General features: G+C 53.2%; 1 protein-coding gene across 1 annotated transcript; it reads left to right on the top strand.

The window, feature by feature from the left end:
- Positions 1–786: 786 nt before the first annotated feature.
- Positions 787–8,404, top strand: FRMD7 (FERM domain containing 7). The gene is made up of 13 exons (XM_062585036.1): positions 787–843; positions 4,356–4,460; positions 4,703–4,745; positions 5,308–5,386; positions 5,933–6,030; positions 6,186–6,300; positions 6,524–6,671; positions 6,768–6,863; positions 7,028–7,191; positions 7,313–7,381; positions 7,452–7,527; positions 7,612–7,808; positions 7,926–8,404. The coding sequence occupies exons 1-13, from the start codon at positions 787–789 to the stop codon at positions 8,332–8,334; spliced, it is 1,656 nt and encodes a 551-aa protein (XP_062441020.1). The 3' UTR covers positions 8,335–8,404.
- The last annotated feature ends 4,237 nt before the right edge of the window (positions 8,405–12,641 follow it).

Below are 12,641 nucleotides of genomic sequence, written 5' to 3'. Positions count from 1 at the left end.
AGGACCGCCAGCCCCAGCACGGAGTTGTGCAGGGGGAGCCGAGTTTAGCTGGAAACATTTCTCCGTCCTCTGGTGAAGTGTGTCAGGCCATCTACCAGATTAACACACATCTGCTCAAATGAGTGTGTATATATACCTGTGTGTGTGTGTGTGTGTACATATACAAATGTATTTGTATATGTACACACACACACACACATATATATTTAAAATACGTAATTTTCTCTTATCTCCCACCTCATGGAGCTGGCAGGAGACTTCTAGCCACACTGGCCAAGCACAAGGCTCACTGCCCACTTTGTATTTCAATGGACTTTAATCTGATTTGAAAAGATGATGCTCACCGCTCGGTGACTTAACGAGGGGAATGCAGCTTAGCTCCTCTCCCCGGCCCCTCTGAATCGTTTTGCCCTTGCGTTTCTCCACCAACAGCTGCAAAAGCTCTGTGCTTACCAGGGACCACCTCAGTCATACTAGTGCAAATCCTGCAGCGCTGGCAGACAGCCCTTCCCCCTATTAAAACCGTAATTCAGAGGGGGGGAAAATATCCCTTAACATAGCGGTGATATTTAGACCGGGGGGATATCAGTAAAAATTTTTAACCCCCTTTTAGGCATTCAGTTCCTTTGCTCCAGAGAGAAGCCTGCACCTGCGGTCGCAGCCTTCGCCGCCCCGCTGCGAGGGAGATGATGATGTGCGCGAGCCGAGCCGGGCTTGCCCTGCCGGCACGCTGCGCAGACCGCTAGCGCTCCCGCGCTCGCCGCAAGCCCAGCCGCCGGCTCGAGGATGCTGCATCTCAAAGTCCAGTTTCTGGATGACTCCCAGAAGATCTTCGTCGTTGATGTAAGTGGGCATCATCTTCTTCTTGTTTTGTGCTAGTTAATGCAGTCCTTGCCGCTCTCACGGATTGCATAAGCCTCTGATGGGCTGCGATAGCTTCTGGGTTTCAGCTTTGCCAAGGGAAAAAAAAAAAAGCAAGCAAACAAAAAGGCACCCCCCCAAACCCTAACTGAGGGCTTTTTGTGCTGATTGCTAAGTGTCTTTCAACACCAGCACACTCCTGCTGTCCTCTCTTATTTGCTTTATTTATGAAGCAGGCGGAATGGCTTTTACTTATCTGGTGTCATCTTTTTGGAAATCAGCTAATATAAAGTGATGGTCGTGACAAGTGTGGAATTCTGTTTTCATGGGTTTGGCTGCCAGTATAAGCATTCAACAAGGAAGAAAAAATCTGGGAACAGAATAAAAATAACATATTTAGCCAAGCTACCCATGGTGAGAAACATCTGTATGTACATCCCTTTTGGGTATTTGATTGAAAAAGAAAACTGTGTGGCTTTGAGGAGAGCTGAGGATCTTGGATCTTATTTTCTGTATTACAGTGTCCCAAAGCACGCTGTAGTTAATAATTCACACTTAATAAATACTAGCTCTGGCTGTTAACTGTTGAAATGTATTATTTTAAATGTTAAATGTTAATATCTATGATAATATAGATGATTGTATAAATGTATTTATATACCTAGAACTAAATATGAAGTGGTATCCTGTCTATATTTTAGAAACATACCTTCTTACAAGAGTGAGTGAGCGTTTACTGTTGATTAGGATTTGATAATCACAGTAGATAACTGAACTGGATAATTCAAGTAGATCTATTCTACTACTTACCTGCATTTCCTATGGGATGAAACTGTTTTATATAAGACTATTTTTCCTTCAAGTTGTATTACACTCCTGTGGATGATCCTGTTTTCTGTATTATAGCATAGCATAAGAAAACTTCTGTTCAGTCTCAGAAGTACTTTGGTTTCTTTGCAATAGCAGTTTTGAACAAAAGAGGATTGTAAAGTAATAATTCCATCATTTGAAACAGTGTGGAAGTTATTTAATGTAATTCAATTAATGTATTGTAGACCTGGAGTCAGCTTAAAAATGAACCTGGTCATTTAAAACTGCTGTTTTTCATACTCATTAGATCAGGGCAGGGCATAGTGAGAGACAATTTGAAAGATGCTGCTGCCTCAATATTGCTGCACTTTTCCCTCTCTGCTTTCTTCTTTGCCTGAAACACTTACAGTACTCTAGCTCTGAACAACATTATTGCAGCAAATAATAGCTTCCATTAGAGGAACTGCTGGACGTTTCCTCTTTTTACATGGAAAGGTACTGGAAACCCCTTTTAGGCATTTCGTGCATTTGATGCTGTATGGTTATGATAAATGAGTAGTTGAATTAGTGGCTTCGCCATTATAAAAGGACTGCTTTGGGCTAAGTTTGGAGCAGATATTTCAAGCAGCTCTTCCTAAACCCTTCCCGACTTTGGAAAGCTCTTTCGTGCGAATGGTATTTCAATATAAAGGGAGGGGAAAATACACAAGAGGCAAAACACGCTGGGCCTGGGGCCCCCCTTGTGCTGTGTACTCCCCCCCGCCTCTCGCGGCCGTCGGGGCTGCCAGCACGTGCGGGGAGGTCTGATTCCCAGCCCGGCTTTGCAGGGCACTGGCTTCATCGGGACCAGCTCCCGCCTCACCCCGGCGCAGCGAAAAGCCGCGTGCGGAGCGGCCCCGGCCTCCTCGGCCGCCCCGCAGAGCGGCGGGCAATGTGCTGGCAGCTTTTTCGCCTGCCTCTCGGCGCTGCCCTAACCCGGCCCCTCGTCTCATCCTCGCTGGCGGGTCGGGGCAGCCACGGGCTGCTTCGGCTGCTGGTTTCCAGCTCTCGCCTGCTGACTTACCGCTCTCTGCGTGCCCCAACTTCAGTTTGCCGCGCCGGCTTTCAGGTCTCTGCTTCGAGTCCCTCTCGGCGAGGCGTGCACACGCGTTTTCTGGTGCTTCGTAAGTGCAAGACCTGTGGCTGCAAAGCGTGTCGGTGCTGGTGTTGGAGCCACCACGAAGATGCTCAGCGGCTTCACCGCGGGAGCCCGCGTGTCTGCTGGGACCGGCTGGGGTTGCTTTTGGCAGGAACTTGCACTGCGGGCAGGGGAGCCGCGAGGCCCCTTGTGCCACAGGGAGATGCCGCGGCGCTGCCTCCCCTCTCCTCTGCTCCCCGGGTGCTGGGAGCTCTGCTCTGGCACGTGCTCTCATCTATAAAACTGCTCAGGACATTTGCCTGCTCTCTGGAAAGAGTTTAAAAAACTAGCTGGGAGCTTGTGTTGCACTTGGAGCCTCTCTACGAGCAGCACAGCAAGAGGAAGCAAACCGCTCTGCAGCCTGACGAAGCCCGAGCGAGCGCAGCACTCACTTCTTTGCAAGTAAAATTTGCTACAGGGCAAGATTCACCTGGAACAAAAAAAGAAAAGAAAAGCCAAATCAAGCAAACCCAGCAGAACTGCTAGGGCTGAACGACCGAAGGATAGAAAGTCTCCTGCAGCCTCATGCACTTTACAATGATTAAAGATGGGAGTTTACTGAAGGGAGCTGCGTGGCATCCTCATGCCCGGTGCATGGAAAAATCCCGGCCTCCTTCTAGCCCCATCCGCTCCCAGTGCGGAGAGCAAGGGCAAGCTGAGCTCGCCTCTCCGCCGGCCACGGCGCCGCGGGGTTTCTCTCCGGGACGCCCGTGGGCTGCGGGGTGCTCTGCCTTGCAGCGGCCGCGCGGCGGGTAGTGACCCGGTAAGAGCTGCTGGTCTTTACCGGGTGCCTGACAAAAAGCCAAGGCAAAATTCTAGCTTTGGAAAGAAACAGTTGTAACCGTTTTAATTGCCCTGGCGATCCAGTAATTTTTGAGGAGAGCCTGCAGGGCTGCGGAGCAAGTGCTGTTATTACGCTATCACTTTGGGCAGCCTTGCCATGCAGAGCTAGCAATTTCGTGCCAGAAGAAGCTGTGAGAGCTTGTCATTAGTGTGCCGCGCGCCGAGCAGCGCCGTGCCCTCCCCTGCCCGCCGGGCGGGCGGCGAGCAGCCGCCGCAGCTGCAGCCTGCCTTCACCTTCATCTTCATCGCCGGAAAGGCAGGGATGCAGCAGCTGTCTGATCTATCCTGTCTGTCCAGCTTGCTTTTGCACTGACTATTTTGCACTAATGAATGTGGAGCTGCTTGGGCAGCGGTGGTTCCAAAAGCCAAAAATCTGATTTTTTTTCCCCCCTCTTCTTTCTCTTTCCTGCTTATTAAGTTCTGTAATAAAGTGTTGAGAAGGAATCTCATTGCTAAGAGCAGAGGAAAGTGGCACAGAGTGTGGCTGTTCCTGTCCTGCATGCCCTGAGCATTTATTGAACAAGGTTTGGCTGTGGCAGGGTCAGGAAAAATCCCGCAGATCATACGGAAGCGCAGAAATGCCTTCCCGATCTCACCGAAATCGTGTCCTCTCTGCTCTTGGCACCGCCTAACCCACTGCCTCTGTGGTGTGTTTGTCCGGCAGCAAAAATCCTGCGGCAAAGGGCTCTTCAACCTGACCTGCAGCCACCTCAGCCTCGCGGAAAAGGAGTATTTTGGGCTGGAGTTTCGGACCCAGGCTGGGAACTATGTGAGTGATGGGCCTCGCCGTGGCCCCGCTCCCCTCTCCATCCCCGTCCCGGGCCGGCCGCCCCTTCGGCACAGCCCCAGGGACAGCCGCAGCCCTCGGGGTTTCTCCCCAGCAGGACGGCTCGGTACGCTCGCGGGGCTCGCTGGAGATTTTTTGGGGGTTCTTGCATGATTCATCTTCTATTTCTATTGCCTGGTCTGCTATGCTGTTTATTTACCCAGTTCTTCACTGCCTTATTTCAGGTCTGGTTGGAACCACTAAAGCCCATAACAAAACAAGTAAAAAGTAAGTATTTAACAAATAAACTTCTCTTTTTATATATCACTGTCAGTGACAGTCTGTTGCAGGTGCATTTGCACAGTGTTTTGTGCTTGGGGAAGGGGACTCGGTTTCTGGCATTTGCCTGGGCTCCTTTTAAAGCCTGAGCCGGGCAGGACTTTTGAAGTCACCACAGAAAACCCTGTAGAAACACTACTGCCGCTGCACTCGGGTCACTGCACCGTGGGAGGCTTGGGCTGTTCGTGTGCCCGCGATCAGCCCAGCGTCCGCCCGCTCCAGCGGGACACCAGGGGAAATTGCGGTTTAAAAGAAATGCTGGTTGCAGTTTCCCTTCGTGCTGCTTTGGCACCCGACTCCCCACTCATTTTTGTCCCTAACGCCGGGGAGCTGGGCGGCCTAGTTGTCTTGGGGCAGGAGGGAGTCCCCAGTGCTCATGGCTTTTAAATCCTAATTTGCGAGGGATCAGAGGGATTTACTCCGTCAGGAGGCAGCATGTATGAAGAGAGTTGTAAATGTTCTCAATAGGCACATAAAAGAAAACTTACTTATGAAGGTGTTGTGTTTTAAGATCCTAAGGAGGTTCTTTTCAAATTTATGGTGAAATTTTTCCCAGTGGACCCTGGACATCTGAGAGAAGAGCTGACCAGGTACAGTGTTTGCTCTGTTTCTTTCTTACTGCACCGTTCTGTATTTTTGCAATTGCTCGGCATATATTGAAACTTCTCTTCCTCCACCTGAACCTGTCTATTAGCAGGGGTAATTCTATGCAGTGAAACAGCTTTGTACTTTACAAAGCAAAAACAAAACTTTTTTTTTTCTTGAGCCTCTGTTTATGAACAAATTAAAATCCACTTGGTGGATCAGCACTCTTAAGAGGCTGTGACTTGTTTACTGCTGAACTTCTAGTAGTTGTGCAATGAGTGTTACTTTGCTCAGTCTAGCTGTATTCTAAAATTTAGTTTTTAAATTTAATTTTTAAGAACGGCATAGTTTTAGCTCTTATGTTTTGGAGACAGCATTGCAAAGAGGAACTAAGAATAAAACCAGTGCAGTGCTTCAATAGCATGTTAGTCCTGAGAGATACAATGTTAACTCTGAAACCTAGTGACGGGAGCAGCACCAGGGCAGCCAGGCCCTTGCGGCACAGCCCTGGCTCTCCGCTGAGCTGCGGCCCGTCCTCTCCCCCTCTGCAGATACCTCTTCACCCTTCAGATCAAGAAGGACCTGGCGTCTGGGCAGTTGCCCTGCAGCGACAAGAGCGCCGCGCTGCTCGTCTCCCACCTGCTGCAATGTGAGGGCAGGCGAGCGCCCGCGGGGAGCAGGGGGGTGGTCCGGGCCGTGGCGGGTGGGGGGGGGACCAGGGGTGCCGTGGTGTGCGAGCCCGGTGCCGGCCCCGCTCGCCGAGGGCCCCCGGCGGCCTCATCCCGCTGCCCCTGCGCCCCGCAGCCGAGCTGGGCGACTTCCGCGACGAGGCGGACCAGAAGCACCTGGCCACCCACAAGTACCTGCCCAACCAGGACTACCTGGACCACAAGATCATGCACTACCACCGGAAACACCGGTAAGTGCCAGCTCCCGGCCTTTCCAGCCCCGAAACGCGCCCGAGAAGCAGGCCACGACACTGCGACGCCTGGGAACAGCCCGCGTGAGCCCTCCCCATCCTCCACCGGCGAGCGCAGCCGGGCGCCCGAAGCGTGACTTTTTATTATTATTATTATTTTCCTTTTTCCAGCTCATTTCGGCAGCCGCCTTGTCACTCTTGTCCCTTCCTTTTGCGTCTGCAGGGGAAAGACGCCGGCCGAGTCGGACGCGCAGCTGCTGGACGTAGCCCGGAAGCTGGAGATGTTCGGGATCCGCCCGCACCCCGCCAGCGACGGGGAGGGGACGCAGATCAACCTGGCCGTGACGCACATGGGGGTGCTGGTGCTGCGGGTAGGCTGTCCCGGCGGCGCGTCTCGGCCCGGCTTGTTTCCGCCGTCCCCGCTTCTCCCCCCCAACAACCCATCACCGCCGCGTCCGGCTTCGCAGGGCAACACGAAGATCAACACGTTCAACTGGTCCAAAATCCGAAAACTCAGCTTCAAGAGGAAGCACTTTCTCATCAAGCTCCATGCCAGTATTGCTGTGAGTACGGCGCTGGCAGCAGCTGCCTGGCCATGAGCCAGAGCTGCTTTGCCATCATGGATTTTGGGGAGGGTTTTGTGTGTTTTTTTTTTTTTTTTTTTTTTTTTTTTGAGTAAACCCCATTTCTGCTGCTTCCCCATTGGTGGCGGCCTGTGGCCGCACAGTCACTGCACAAGGACACGCTGGAGTTCACCATGGCCAGCAGAGACGCCTGCAAGGCCTTCTGGAAGACGTGCGTGGAGTACCATGCCTTCTTCAGGCTCTCCGAGGAACCCAAGTCCAAGCCCAAGGCCCTCCTGTGCAGCAAGGGCTCGAGTTTCCGCTATAGGTAAAACAAAACAAAACACAAACAAAAAAAAACCCCACCTCATCCCAGGTGGAAAACCCACCGCGGGCCGCACCGCCTCGTTGCCCGGGTGGCGGGGCCGAGGCTGACGGCTCCTCTGCAGCGGGAGGACGCAGAGGCAGCTGCTGGAGCACGGGAGGAAGGGGCAGCCGCGGAGCCTGCCCTTCGAGAGGTACCGGGGGCGCGGGTGGGCGGGCGGGCGGGCGGGCGGCGGGCGCCGACTGACGCCCCGGGCTTTGCAGGAGGCGCCGGGCGTCCCGCTATGACGAGCGGCAGTGCCGCTCCTCGCCGGATCTCCTGACGGACGTGTCCAAGCAGGTAGGTTTTCCCTGCCCGCCCCCCCCCCCCCCCCCAAGTCTCCCCGGCTGCAGCCCCATTGCCGCCACGTTCCCCGCCGCCCAGGTGGAGGAGCTGCGCCTGGCCTACGGCGCCCACGCCTCGGAGCCCGCCCTGGACGCCGCCGCCGCCGAGCCCGAGGAGCGCGGCCGGGCCGCCTTGCTGCCGCCGTCCCGCAGCAGCTCCGCCTTCCCGCTGCTCTGGGCCGCGCTGGAGCGGGAGCGGGCTTGGGAGCCTTTCCACCCGCCGCCGCCGCCCTTGACGTCCTTCCGTCCGCCCGCCGCCGCCCCGCCGCCACCGCCGCCACCGCCGCCGCCGCCAGCCTCGGCCCCGCGGGCGCGCCGCCCCGCCGCGGGCGACGGGCCCGGGGAGGCCGCGAGGCGGCCGGCGGCGCGCTCCTTCGAGCGGCCCCCCAAGCGCTCCTGGAGCCAGTCGGACATGAAGAGCCTGCGCTTCCCCTGCGGCTCCGAGTTCAGGCCGCTGGGGCCCTGCCCGGCTCTCAGCAGCCGGCGGGACGGCGCTTTCCGGCCCGCCGCGGCCCCGCGCGGGCTCCCGGCCGGGCTGCGGCACCCCGCGGGCAGCAGCACCGAGTCCAGCGACTCCGACCCGGAGCTGCTGGCCGCCGAGCGCGGCGCCCGCTACGGCCGGCCGCGGCCCTCGCCCGCCGCCCGGCTGCGCCTCTCCTCCGGCAGCCTCCAGCTGGACGAGGAGGACGAGGAAGTGGCCCTGGCCACCGGCGCGGCGGCGGCCGGGAGGACGCCCTGGGGCGCTGCTGGGTACTTCGCCTAGTGGCTCACTCCTGGCGGAGCATCGCGGCGGGATCGTGCGCCGCCCTGTCTTGTCCCCGGCCAGTTTCGAGCATCATCCTCGGGTGAAGAAATACCGCAGCGGGCGCTTGGTGCTTCTAGCGGCATCCCGCAGAGATATCCTTTTTTTGGGGGGGGTGGGAGGAAAGGGTTAATGATGGTGACTGCAGCTGCACCTTCCCTTGCCCAGTTCGCCCTGGGGCTCCGGCCCCTCTGCACCCTGCCCCGATCCGGGGAGCGAGGCACACAGCTGGCCCCCGGCTCCCCCGAACCAGGCCTCACCAAGTGACCTGGTTGGGGAGAAAGCTCACAGGAGGCAGCTGAGGCTCATCTTTGACTTTAAGGAGTTTGCGGTAGAAACGCAGAATCACAGAATCAGTAAGGTTGGAAGGGACCTCTGGAGATCACCTAGTCCAACCCTCCTGCTCAGCAGGGTCACCTAGAGCATGTTTGACAGGGTTGCATCCAGGCGGGCCTTGACTATCTCCAGAGAAGGAGACTCCACAACCTCTCTGAGCAACCTGTTCCAGTGCTCCGTCACTCTCACAGTGAAGAAATTCCCCCTCGTGTTCAGGCAGAACCTGCTGTGGTTCAATTTCTGCCCATTGCCTCTTGTCCTGTCACACGGGACAACTGAAAAGAGTTTGTCCCTGTCCCCCCTGACACCCTCCCTTCAGATACTTATACACATTGATCAGATCCCCCCTCAGTCATCTCTTCCCCAGGCTGAAGAGGCCCAGCTCTCACAGCCGTTCCTCACAGGACAGATGCTCCAGCCCTCTGATCAGCATCTTTGTAGCCCTATGATGGACTCTCTCCAGTAGCTCCATGTCTCTCTTGTCCTGGGGAGCCCAGAACTGGACACAGTACTCGAGATGAGGCCTCACCAGGGCTGAGTAGAGCCTCCCTCGACCTGCTGGCAACAGTCTTCCCAATGCACCCCCAGGAGCCCATTGGCCTTCTTTTAGCCACAAAAGCACATTGCTGGCTCATGGTCAGCTTGTCATCCACCAGCACTCCCTGGTCATTCTCTGCAGAGCTGCTCTCCACAAGGTCAGCCCCCAGCTTTACTGGTGCCTAGGGTTGTTTTTCCCTAGGTGCAGGACTCTGCACTTGCCCTTGTTGAACCTCAGGAGGTTTCTCTCCGCCCAGCTCTCCAGCCTGTCCAGGTCTCTCTAAATGGCAGCACAGCCCTCTGGTGTGCCAGCCACTCCTCCCAGCTTGGTATCACTGGCAAACTTGCTGAGGAGGCACTCTGTCCCTTCATCTAGGTTGTTGATGAAGAACAGGATGGGACCCAGTACTAAGCCCTGGAGGATGCCACTAGCCACAGGCCTCCAACTAGACCCTGCACCATTGATGACGACCCTCTGAGCTCTGCCTTTCAGCCGGTTCTCAATCCACCTCACTGTCCACTCACCTAACCCACACTTCCTGAGCTTCTCTAGGAGGATATTATGGGAGACAGTTTGAAAAGCCTTGCTGAAGTCAAGGTACACAACGTCCACTGCTCTCTCCTCATCTACCCAGCCAGTCATTCCATCAGAGAAGGCTATCAGATTGGTTAAGCAGGATTTCCCCTTGGTGAATCCATGCTGACTACTCCCGATCACCTCCTTTTCCTCCATATGTCTGGAGATGACATCCAGAATGAGCTGTTCCATCACCTTTCCAGGGATGGAGATGAGGCTGACAGGCCTATAGCTGCCTGGGTCCTCCTTCTTGCCCCTTTTTGAAGACTGGAGTGGCTTTCTTCCAGTCCTCAGGCACCTCTCCAGTTCTCCATGACTTTTCAAAGATGATGGAGAGCGGCCTGGCAACAACATCCGCCAGCTCCCTCAGTACCTGTGGGTGCATGGCTACTGTATAGCCATAGTGCATCTCAAGGTGTCTGTTTGCTACATGAGCACCCTGTTATTTTTAACAAGTGCTGTTTCTATAGTGTTTTAAAGTAAGCGGCAGGAGAGGGGACTTCTTAAAACCCATACAGTGCCAAGAAAATGATTTATTCATTGATTCCTGGAAGTGCAAGGGTATAAAACTGCTTGAAGAAGTGCATTTATTCAACCAACCAACCAGCCAGTGTTGCTAACCCTAGAACTACAACAAACCCACACAGGAACAGGGTCTTGCACAACTAAAGAACGATGCTATTTCGGTTAGATTTTAGGGGAGGATTTTGTTATTTTTCTTTAAGAACAACCCTGTAAGAGTCTGTAGGATGTTGCTGCAAGGAGAGCACCAGCCCAGTAAATCCACAGCTGCAATAAGTGCTGCAGCCTGCGCGAACGGATTTTAGAAATGAGGAAGTTGGGGGAAAGACAGAAAAAAAGGTTAGGTGCCATGCAAGGAGAAGTAGGCTTCTGGATATTGCTGCATGCTGCACATCTCTGTCCTCTGTTTTAGGAGCTGGACAATAAAGACAAGTTGCTCACACCTGAGTTTTGTGTTCCTCTTCCCACGGAAGCAGCACCTCCAATGCCACAGGCACCCCCAGCCACCTTCCTCTGCACCCTGCGGCTCCTGGGCACTGGGGATGCTCCACCGCGCTGCCAGGCTGGTTTCCCTCTCCCACCACTGCTTGCTGCTCCTTCCGTGCTTTCAGGGTCCTGGCGACAGCAGCCTCGCCTGGATTCACTGAGTGCTGCTCAAAACAACCACATTCTTGGTTGGTTGCCTGAAGAACTGTGTTAGATCAACATGAGGACACACTAGGGTTACTTTTGCTCAGTGCTGGCCTGCACTGAAAAAAAGCTGTGAACTACCTGGACCCCACAGGCTGCTCTGAGGCAGGCACAGGGGCTATTAAAAAAAGCAAACTTACTGGTTACACAGAGTCACTCTTCCCTTTCCCAAAGCTCTGCACTTGAGAAAGTGCACGAATCGCTTCTCAATACAGCATTTAAGTATGGCAGTCAATATGCATGATTTGGTCAAGAAAAGCAGCAGTGTTTCTAACACAAAGCATACATACAGCCTTCAGCCAGCGTCCCTCAAAGGGTTATCCCTTAAACTCACAGGCAAAGCACACGGAGGCACAGGCAAAGGCTGGCCTGGGCCAGCTCTCCTTCGAGCACGGCCCTGACGAGGCGGCAGCCCTCCTGCGAGGGAGCAGAGCACAGCTACGCTGCTTGCCTCCAGGCACTGCTGGCACTGGCACTTGAGACCCAAGACCACGCTGGGAAGAACAGGATAGCAGAAGCCACCTCCTAGCTTTGAGAAGGAGGAACAAGGAGTTGGGGAACTACTTTGGGATTTCTCCATGGACACTGCATGCACTGTGACTTAGCACATCCTACATGATGGTCAACAATAGCAGAAGAACAAAACAGCTAGTGATTAAGGGGCAGAAATTACCATTCTCAACTTAAATTGATGGCGGAAACCAGTTTTCCTAGGACTGACACAGGAATAGTCAAGGTAAGCAGCAGCTTACGTGTCAAGGAACAACTGAAGTAGCACCAGAACAGATCCTTCCTCATTAAACCAGTATTATGGTACTTTTTCAGCCTTTTTTTTTTTTTTTAAAAAAAAAGGTCAAAAAAAAAACCAAACCAAACCAAAACAAAACAAAAAAAACCCAACACCCCCCCCAATCAAATATCTATTTAATGATTATCACTCAGAGAGAAAAAAAAGAAAAGAAAAACAGTAAGCATAGAACAGTAACACAGAACGATTTGGTCTGGTAACAGTAAAGGGAAAATAGCAATAATCAGAGAGAAATGACAGCTTTTATAGCCCTTATGAAAGTAACTGGTATTGAAGAGTGGGGGGACCAGAGGGATAGCAGCAATACAGTGTTCCTCAGCTATTCCATGCATCTGCACTGAAGTAACTGGGGTTACTTGAAGATACCACTACACATAAAGCTACTCTTGAAATTTAGAATGAAAGACATTTGGCAACTCTTCAAGTACAGGTATATATGACAGGATATAAAAGCAGCAACAGGTACACAGTATATATTAACATTAAAGAACTTTGGAGAAGTACTAAAATAGGTTTCAATGCGTTTAAATCTCTGTATTTAAGTGCAACTTCACTTTACTGGAAAATATGAAGTGAGGCAAGCCAGCATAAATAACACAAACTTTGCAAAGAGGAAAATAATTTTATTCCAGTGTTAAGTCATAAAACAGTGTGATAGAAATCATACCTTTAACAATTGCTAAACTTTGTGCAAACATTAAGACTCTATCTACTTTCCTATTCCACTAGACATTCAATTGAATGCAAGAACAGGTTTTTACGATTACTACATGTTCACTGTACAAAAGCGTATTAGAG

This window comes from Rhea pennata, chromosome 11, assembly GCF_028389875.1.
Source record: "Rhea pennata isolate bPtePen1 chromosome 11, bPtePen1.pri, whole genome shotgun sequence".
NCBI lineage: Eukaryota > Metazoa > Chordata > Aves > Rheiformes > Rheidae > Rhea > Rhea pennata.
This window is presented reverse-complemented; position numbering and strand designations above follow the sequence as displayed.